The 10,429-nt window shown below is 41.4% G+C and overlaps 1 protein-coding gene across 3 annotated transcripts in view; it reads right to left on the bottom strand.

Moving 5' to 3' along the window:
* Positions 1 to 7,605: 7,605 nt before the first annotated feature.
* The window catches only part of ablim1a (actin binding LIM protein 1a), a 270,896-nt gene continuing 268,072 nt past the window's right edge, over positions 7,606 to 10,429 (bottom strand). For all 3 annotated transcript variants that reach the window (XM_034184185.1, XM_034184183.1, XM_034184184.1), the window contains one exon: positions 7,606 to 8,531. In XM_034184185.1, the coding sequence (XP_034040076.1) occupies positions 8,418 to 8,531 (114 nt within the window). In that variant the 3' untranslated portion in view covers positions 7,606 to 8,417. The remainder of the gene's footprint in view (positions 8,532 to 10,429) is intronic.

Raw genomic sequence — 10,429 nt, 5'->3', positions numbered from 1 at the left:
GTTGCACTGTAAACTCTTCCCAGGCATCTTTCAGTCTCAAAGGCTGATGACCCAGACACATGTATGTCACTGCCAAGATTAAGTGAATGTCTCTACATGGTTATTTATTTATTTACAAATCCATTCTTGGACTTCTGCCCACATATTGTGTAGACACCTCAGCCGATATGGCCTTCTCTCTCAGGACATCATACAGTTGCAGGTCCTGAGAGTCAGAACTGAACTGGACAAAAAGGCTTTTAAATTTAATTTTCTGCCCTGTCTACCTGGAATAATGTGCAGAAGGACTTGAAATTGACACATCTTGTATCTCTGGAGAAATTTAACACAGTTATAAAAGACAGAGGAATAAGAACAATTGGATCTTGTGACTGCATTGTTGTCCCACTCGTGTTTTTTCTGCAGTGTGTGAAGCTGAGACTGTATTTTATTTGTGTTTTGTGTTTGCTGTAATCAGTTTTGTGCTGCCCTCTTTGCCAGGTCACTCTTGACAAAGAAGTTTTAAATCTCAATGAGTTTTTCACCTGGTTAAAGAAAGGACATTGATTGATTGACACTTTCAACACATACAGATTACCTTCTAATGGGCGAGTCCAAGAAGTCACTGAAAGCCTAGATCTGGGTTTGCAATTGTCCATTATCAAGACTGACATTCCAACTCCTTGCTCAGCTTTTCTAGTGCTGCAATTACGGTATCCACTGATTCTGCAAAAAAATCACAGCATTGTTCTAAAAATCAAGGACAGTCAACAAAAGCACCTACCCAAAACCCTGCCAATGTAACACTGAATAGTGTAGGAACCAAGAACACATCCATGATGTGCAATTAAGCGGACTTCAAACTAATCTTCACAGAATCAAAAATACATTAATGTTCTCCTTTTCCAAAGAACTCTCTTTCCAAACCTTCCAAAGGCATAATATTTAAACTAAAGGACTGGTATCACTTGACCTGAACTTACCACTCCACAGGGAGGTCTCCCGTGGAACTCCTGTTGGAGCCCCCCACCATCTCACAAGACTCATCAGTCTTCAACAATATGGTTATACTTCAGAGACCAGAATAGGTTAAACTCAGTTCAGAGTGAATTATTGGACATTTTAACATCCTCCCATCAAAGCCAGAGATATTATAAATCAGCTGAGCTCTTCCAACAAGATAACAGATCAATAAATCCAGAGTTGTCAGCATCTAGATGCTAGATGGTAAATGAACTGCATTTATATAGAGCTTTACAATAATGCCTCACATTAACCCCAATGTCAGGGTGCTCTATACAAGGCGCACACTGGGAGCAACTAGGGGATTAAGGACCTTGCCCAAGGGTCCTTAGTGATTTTCCGGTCAGGCTGGGATTTGAACCAAGGATCCTCTGGTCTGAAGACCAACACTTTAACCACTAGACCATTTACACCGTAAATGTACTGGATTAAGTGTCATAAAAGTGACATTGTGGCAGAACCAGAGCTCTCCCTGGTGGCCCAGGGTGGAAAGAACACAGACACTTTCGTGTACAAATAACTTTTTCTTATCCAAAGAAGTTTATAATGCCTTTTCCTGTTTGTATAATTAATCAAAAGACAAATGGTATATTCCAATCTAATCTGTTCACGTTTTTTGCAGGTGAAGTCTTTTATAACTGTGACATATGTCAAATTTAAACTTAATAAATATACATGTTGTAGAAAAAAAAGAACTGAATGTTTTTTCTGTATATCTGAGGTTTTTCCTGACTTTCTGCGAGCAGAAACCAAATGCCCCAATTGGGCAGAGCGTATGGAGTAGATGCAGCAGCCTTTAAAAGGCCTAGAACAAAGCCATTCTCTCTCTCTGCTCTTCTCACTCTGCATTTTCTCTCTTCTTCTGTTGTATGTTTTTTATGAGCTCCTGCAGGCCTCATGTAGCCTTCTCTTTTGTCGGACCATCTACCACGTTCTTTTAGTTGTCCTTTTGTTCGTTTCGTAACTTTTGTTGTCCGACATACCAGTCTTGATCATTTCTAAGATTTCAGTCAACTTTTCTTTAGTTTAAAAACAAATTCCTAATGGAGTTTTTAAGATTAGGAGCAAATTTGAGAAGTGTCCAAATTCCTATCACTTTTGCTCATGCCAAGAGTTTTTCTTCTTTTTTCTTTAACATTAATAATCTAGTTATCAAGTCTTGAACTTTTTCTGAATTTTTTTTACAAAGACTTTAATTCAGTCTTCCACAAGTTTCTGGAACCCACCAGATCAAGTTGAAAACAAACACCTAAACCTTCATCCTTGGGTTGACTGGAACTGACCTCAACAGAACCGCTGAACTATCACATGCGGTCCTGCTGGCAAAATGAGCTGGCCCTACACTTTGTAGTCACCTAGGAGGTCCACTTGGGTTCAACCCCGATGCAGACAAGTGAAAGCCACACAGGCCCATCAAGAAATCGGACCGGACCGGAACCACAACCGATCCCGCGAACTCCAGGAAAGTGAACCAACCAAGTGTTTCTAAAGGCTTTGTTGTCAAATGATGCGAAGTGGCTACACATATTCACTTGGCAGTTTTCTTAACAGTAATAATAATTGTTGAACCAAAATTCAACCCTCTGGGGCCAGCGCCGTCGTATACGACGGCTAAGACCAAGCTTTACTAAAATATAAATAACTTTTGAATGATATGAGATAGAAACTTACTTTTTTTTTCTGAAAAGTTAACTCTGCAGACTTTCGAGCCACCCTTCGGCCATCTTTGTACTCCTCACAGAAGCTGTGTGATGACGTGCGCAATGTGAGTGTCCAATCAGAATTGGTTCACCGTCACATGGTTTTCCAAAATCCAATTGTAGGGCAGATTTACCTCACGTGAAAAGCCAAAGATCGGTTTCAGGAGTGATGTGTTACTAGTTGGCCCGATTTAATAGCCCCCTGGGTGCTCCACTGAGTACATACTATTAGTACATACTCAGTGTGCCCTGCGCCATTACGCACAGCGATCAGTGAAAGCAGGAGCACACGGAGAGCCTCTGATGATAATCTCACATGCTCAAACAAAGAGTGTATAACTATCAGGATTGCTCCACTAGTTTGCATGTGAATGTTACTGGATAACTCTGTTGCTTTCTCTGCATAAAGCAGTGTTTACCATATCAATGGACAACAAAACGCATAGACCATTTTGTATATATTGTTCAAAATGTGCATTTGTGTTTATTGTTTGAACCTTTTTGTTGTACAATCTTTCACACAAGACCTCAAATTACCTTTATAAAGTGTCAAAACAGTTGTTTATTATAGTTTGCAGTGTTTTGAATACGTGTGTGGAAAATTATTTTTAGCTTTATTTTTTCCTTGCCTATTTTTGATTGTAAACCTTTATTACACATAAAACACAACAAAAACATATATATTCTGAAAGCACAGGTTGTCCTGAAAAAAACAGACATAAAACTTGATTGTGGGATGCAGGGAGAGCTATAATAAAACATTTATGCCAGGCGAGTGAACTGTCCAAAGAATGCCCTCGGACCCCAGAGGGTTAAATTCCAGTCAGATTTATTCTCTTTAAATTCCTAAACTTTGTTCTTTCACTGCTTTATCTTTTAACATCTTATGATTAACAGATTGTCTCCAAAATAAAACTATGAATCATTATTCATATTCTCAAAATGTCAGTCACCTGTTTATTCCTATATGTGTAAATACATGTGTAAATATTACTGTTGTGAAGGTGTAGTGACACGGACCCACAACAGGGGGCGTAAATGAACGGACAATGAAAGAGTCAAATATGAACACTTTACTGTTGTGAATGAGCACAACACAGAGGAATGTGAAATTTACAGACAGTCAATCACAAGGGTGACGTGTGGGCAGGCTCGAGGATAGAAGACGTCTGTCCTGAGATGAGCCGGAACCACACGATTTCCTCCGCCACCGAACCCGGAGAATACTGGAGCCGCCAAGTCCCGAGTCCCCAGGTGGCCACCGTCTTCGAAGGTCGGATCTGGTACTGCTGGCAGGGAGCAGAGACAATAAGATATGGGTGTGTGCACACCCAGTAGCAACAACGGTGGGAATTCCACCTCCACTCGTGCAGCTCCTGTCTACCCACTTATCTGGTAGAGGTGTGAAGCGACTCCGTCGCTGGTCACACCGAACGCCGATCTCACAGACAAGGAACACCACAGGAAAACGGCTGCAAAAAAGAGTTCAGACTGACACACAGTTTACTTTTAAGGCTGAGAATACTACCTGAACGGTTCGACGATATCTCGGCAATGAGGTGGAGATGACGTCCGGGTTTTATGGAGTGAGGTGATGAAGCATGAATGAGTGACAGCTGTCAGGAGATAATGAGTGACAGCTGTCACCCCCGGCTGTGTCCGTGGCGGCAGCGCCCTCTCCTGCCTGAAGCCCGCACTTCAGGCAGGGCGCCCTCTGGTGGTGGGCCAGCAGTACCTCCTCTTCTGGCGGCCCACACAACAATTACGCCAGCGGCTTTACTGGGTTCAGTTGAAACAGAAGTTTGATCAATCATATCAGGAGGTCCTGACTTTCAGATCACAGACTGATTAATATTAAGGATGCCCTATGCATCCAAATATGTAGGTGGTGCTCCTGTTGAGGTTTAATAAAATTTAAAATTTAATTAATTGTTGCCTTAAGTTGTATTTTAATGCATAAATTTATTGTGAGCACGTAAGTGCTTCCCAAAATTAATAATATTAATGATAATAATAACTATTCATGGCTTATAATGGTCCACCCTAAGGAGGCCATTCGATATTAAATAATTAATCATTATTAATACTTCAGTTTTCATATATTCTGGCGCTTCTGTGTGAGGCACATTTGATCTTAAATATTATTAAATATAAATATTATAATTTCTTACATATTATTTTGGTGCCAGTGTGTGAAGCACATTCGACCTTAAAGATGAATAATTATTAATGATTTAAATTCATTACATTTATTGGTGCCTGTGTGTGAGGTGATAGTGAAAATATTGTAATTTTGTACAGTTGAATGAAAGTTTTCACGCTGAAAATTCACTCTCTCCCATGTATTCTCAGGATGTCCCAGAGAGCAGCAGCCTGGTCAACTGAACGCTTTCTCAATTTAATGCCATCTCTAATCACAGTATCTGAATATTGTGCCGTCTAAAAGAAGTATCGTTATCTTTGGCTGCTTTCAGTGATGCCGGTATTTGGTTAGACTCTTTCGCTCCGATTGTTCTGTCTGAGTTATTTTCATTAGTTACTTCATCCAAACCATCAACATGTCTATTAGACCTCATTCCTAACAGGCTGCTCAAGGAAGCCCTACCATTATTTAATACTTCGATCTTAAATATGATCAATCTATCTTTATTAGTTGGCTATGTACCACAGGCTTTTAAGGTGGCAGTAATTAAACCATTACTTAAAAAGCCATCACTTGACCCAGCTATCTTAGCTAATTATAGGCCAATCTCCAACCTTCCTTTTCTCTCAAAAATTCTTGAAAGGGTAGTTGTAAAACAGCTAACTGATCATCTGCAGAGGAATGGTCTATTTGAAGAGTTTCAGTCAGGTTTTAGAATTCATCATAGTACAGAAACAGCATTAGTGAAGGTTACAAATGATCTTCTTATGGCCTCGGACAGTGGACTCATCTCTGTGCTTGTCCTGTTAGACCTCAGTGCTGCTTTTGATACTGTTGACCATAAAATTTTATTACAGAGATTAGAGCATGCCATAGGTATTAAAGGCACTGCGCTGCGGTGGTTTGAATCATATTTATCTAATAGATTACAATTTGTTCATGTAAATGGGGAATCTTCTTCACAGACTAAGGTTAATTATGGAGTTCCACAAGGTTCTGTGCTAGGACCAATTTTATTCACTTTATACATGCTTCCCTTAGGCAGTATTATTAGACGGCATTGCTTAAATTTTCATTGTTACGCAGATGATACCCAGCTTTATCTATCCATGAAGCCAGAGGACACACACCAATTAGCTAAACTGCAGGATTGTCTTACAGACATAAAGACATGGATGACCTCTAATTTCCTGCTTTTAAACTCAGATAAAACTGAAGTTATTGTACTTGGCCCCACAAATCTTAGAAACATGGTGTCTAACCAGATCCTTACTCTGGATGGCATTACCCTGACCTCTAGTAATACTGTGAGAAATTTTGGAGTCATTTTTGATCAGGATATGTCATTCAATGCGCATATTAAACAAATATGTAGGACTGCTTTTTTGCATTTACGCAATATCTCTAAAATCAGAAAGGTCTTGTCTCAGAGTGATGCTGAAAAACTAATTCATGCATTTATTTCCTCTAGGCTGGACTATTGTAATTCATTATTATCAGGTTGTCTTAAAAGTTCCCTGAAAAGCCTTCAGTTAATTCAAAATGCTGCAGCTAGAGTACTGACGGGGCTAGAAGGAGAGAGCATATCTCACCCATATTGGCTTCTCTTCATTGGCTTCCTGTTAATTCTAGAATAGAATTTAAAATTCTTCTTCTTATAAGGTTTTGAATAATCAGGTCCCATCTTATCTTAGGGACCTCATAGTACCATATCACCCCAATAGAGCGCTTCGCTCTCAGACTGCAGGCTTACTTGTAGTTCCTAGGGTTTGTAAGAGTAGAATGGGAGGCAGAGCCTTCAGCTTTCAGGCTCCTCTCCTGTGGAACCAGCTCCCAATTCAAATCAGGGAGACAGACACCCTCTCTACTTTTAAGATTAGGCTTAAAACTTCCCTTTTTGCTAAAGCTTATAGTTAGGGCTGGATCAGGTGACCCTGAACCATCCCTTAGTTATGCTGCTATAGACGTAGACTGCTGGGGGGTTCCCATGATGCACTGAGTGTTTCTTTCTCTTTTTGCTCTGTATGCACCACTCTGCATTTAATCATTAGTGATCGATCTCTGCTCCCCTCCACAGCATGTCTTTTTCCTGGTTCTCTCCCTCAGCCCCAACCAGTCCCAGCAGAAGACTGCCCCTCCCTGAGCCTGGTTCTGCTGGAGGTTCCTTCCTGTTAAAAGGGAGTTTTTCCTTCCCACTGTCGCAAAGTGCTTGCTCACAGGGGGTTGTTTTGACTGTTGGGGTTTTTATGTAATTATTGTATGGCCTTACCTTACAATATAAAGCGCCTTGGGGCAACTGTTTGTTGTGATTTGGTGCTATATAAATAAAACTGATTGATTGATTAAATGACAGAACCACCCTGTGCTCGATTTTAGCCCAGTTTTTTATTGATCTATGGCACAGTTGCTATCTGCCTCCTCATGATGTCAATGCACCACCACTGCACTTGACTCCACCTTAATTTAAGACCAACACGCCCCTGGGTACACAGATGAGTGGAAGTGCTCCTGCAGTTTAAACAACTTTGGTACTGGTGATGAAAATTCCAATTGCATTATTTGAAACCTCACAAAGAACTCCAGTGAAGCTCCACCCCCACATTGTGAAAGGGCTGCTGATTGGTTTTCCTTCTTGCATGGAAAATGCGGCACCTTCTCACTAATGGCATTTAAATTTCCTACAGTTTCATAGTATTCGGTGTTAAAATGCAAAGAAGAAGCGTACAGAGGCATTGTTTAGCTTTGGTATAGCCGAGGCTTATATGATTGATGGTGATTTAAAGCTTTATTGGCTTAGATCTCAATACAATAAATGGCAGTGTGGGTTTTCATTTAAAAAAACAGAACTTTCAAATACAGTTTCTTCTTCCGTCAGGTGTTTGATCTATTTGTTCGTGTATGTATGCATATGGCATTAAAATCGTCATAAGATGTGTATTGTGACACATGTCAGGGCAAAGTGTGTGGCCACATGTCATGGAGCCTGAGAAGAGACACGTGTTTGGGTCAGACAGGGACTTTTGGTGTATATGCAGGCCAGGAAAACACATGATGTGGATGACTCATTTTTGTGGAGCTCCAGTAAATCAACTGGTTGGTCAGCTGACTGCTTTCTTAGTGGCTTTTTATTCAAAGACTCACTGAGTCGATTCTTGCACACTTTTGGACCAAAAACTCACACATGTTCAAGCTACGGGCATGGGCAGTTCATGAGGTTGTACTGTAGTTAGAAAGTTCCACAGGAATCAACAGCAACAAATAGCAGGAAGAGACAAGGAGGAAATAAACAGAAAAACAAAGAAAACACAAAAAAGCAGTTCCACTCAAAGCAAAGCAAGAGGTAAAACAGGTGCAGTCAAACCAAATAACAAGATCCTGCTCATCGTTCATTCTTTGTCATGTTTGAACATGGACTAGACTTCAGCTCACAGTCTCAGTCAGCATCAGAGCAAACAAGTCCACTTCATGGCTTCTTTGATTACGCCATAGAGGAAAAGAAAACCCTACGTCTAGGTTACACTTTTTGTGCGCTGTCAGAATGAATGTACACGACATGCATGCTGCTCTGAGTGCTAGAAGAGCTTCGCCTTCTTTTTCATGTCGTTGCGTTTCCACAGGGGAAGCCTGTCAAACTCCTGGATCTCCATTCCAAAGATGTCAAAGAACATTTCAGGTGCTAAATGGCGCTAGAACGGAGGGGGGAAACAAAGGAAGGAAGGTGAGGGAAGGGAAGGGAAAGGCGGGGTGGTTAGCATCAAAGGGAACAGAAGAAACAATGGATATTGCACATTGTTTGCTTGAGTTGCATTTGTGTAAAATTTTAATTCACATTCAAATTCAGTATCAATTCTCCCTATCATATACAAGCAAAATCGACCCAGAAGGCAATGTGTTCTTTTGTTTTTTTGCCAGCTCAACTTCCAGAGCCATTCACACACCACCTGGCAACTGTATTTTATTTCTACATGGGTCTATGAGAAACCCACGCAAGTTCATCCAATTTTGCAAGAATACGAGGTCTGTGAGAAAAGTATCGAACCTTTTTATTTTTTTCAAAAACTATATGGATTTGAATCACGTGCGATTACATCAGACAAGCTTGAACCCTCGTGGGCATGCGAGAGTTTTTTCACGCCTGTTGGTTACGTCATTCGGCTGTGGGCAGGCTTTGAGTGAGGAGTGGTCCACCCCCCTCGTCGGAATTCCTTTGTCTGACTTCTTCCTGAGAGATTGGCGCTTTGCTTTATCAAAATTTTTTCAGAACGTGTGAGGCAGATCGAATTGGACACCATTCGAGAAATTCATCTGGTTTTCGGTGAAAATTTTAACGGCTGATGAGAGATTATGGAGTGTTACTGTCGCTTTTAGGACTTCCCACGGAGCGGGACGTCGCGCAGCGCTTTGAGGCGCCGTCGTCAGCCTATTTCGAGCTGAAAACCTCCAAATTTAAGCCTCTGTTGACCCAGGATGTCGTGAGAGAACAGAGAAGTTTCAGAAGAGCTTGGGATCAGCAGTTTATCCGGACATTCCACTGTTAAAGGAGATTTTGTAATGAAAGACGTGCGGACGGATTGGCGCGTCGGCAGGCAGCCGCTCATGGCCCGGCGCCACAGGAAAAACACCTCCGTTGGAAGCCTTAAGGACAAGTTGGAACATGTCCAGCTGTTAAACAGTTTCTCAGATACTCACTCTACTGAAAGCCATCATAAGCCGCCTGGTTTTTACAAATGGTGATCAACACGGAGGTGTTTTTCCTGTGGCACCGGGCCATGAGCGGCTGCCTGCTGACACGCCAATCCGTCCGGACGTCTTTCATTACAAAATCTCCTTTAACAGTGGAATGTCTGGATAAACTGCTGATCCCGAGCTCTTCTGAAACTTCTCTGTTCTCTCACGACGTCCTAGGTCAACAGAGGCTTAAATTTGGAGGTTTTCAGCTTGAAACAGGCTGACGACGGCGCCTCAGAGCTTGGCGCGACGCCCCGCTCCGTGGGAAGTCCTAAAAGCGACAATAAGACTCCATAATCTCTCATCAGCCGTTAAAATTTTCACCGAAAACCAGATGAATTTCTCGAATGGTGTCCACTTCGATCTGCCTCACAGGTTCTGAAAAAATTTTGATAAAGCAAAGCGCCAATCTCTCAGGAAGAAGTCAGACAAAGGAATTCCGACAAGGGGGGTGGACCACTCCTCACTCAAAGCCTGCCCACAGGCGAATGACGTAACCGACAGGCGTGAAAAAACTCACGCATGCGCATGAGGGTTCAAGGTCGGCTGATGTAATCGCACGTGATTCAAATCCATATAGTTTTTGAAAAAAATAAAAAGGTACGTTATTTTTCTCGCAGACCTCGTATGATCACTAAGACTTGCAGTGGAAGCAACGTCAGACTAGTTAGTGATCTCAATAAGATGGCTGTGTTATAGAAAAGAGACTTTTAAAGGGGAACAGAAACACCCACGGATTATTTATAGCATGAATAAACACAAAAAAATGCATTCTTTTGATAGTTCAAGAAACACTAAAGACCATAAAACATCTACAGAGAATCTTGTTTTAGTCGTGGTCTGAGAGGCTTTGACA

Source organism: Thalassophryne amazonica, chromosome 13 (assembly GCF_902500255.1).
Source record: "Thalassophryne amazonica chromosome 13, fThaAma1.1, whole genome shotgun sequence".
Taxonomy (NCBI): domain Eukaryota; kingdom Metazoa; phylum Chordata; class Actinopteri; order Batrachoidiformes; family Batrachoididae; genus Thalassophryne; species Thalassophryne amazonica.
This window is presented reverse-complemented; position numbering and strand designations above follow the sequence as displayed.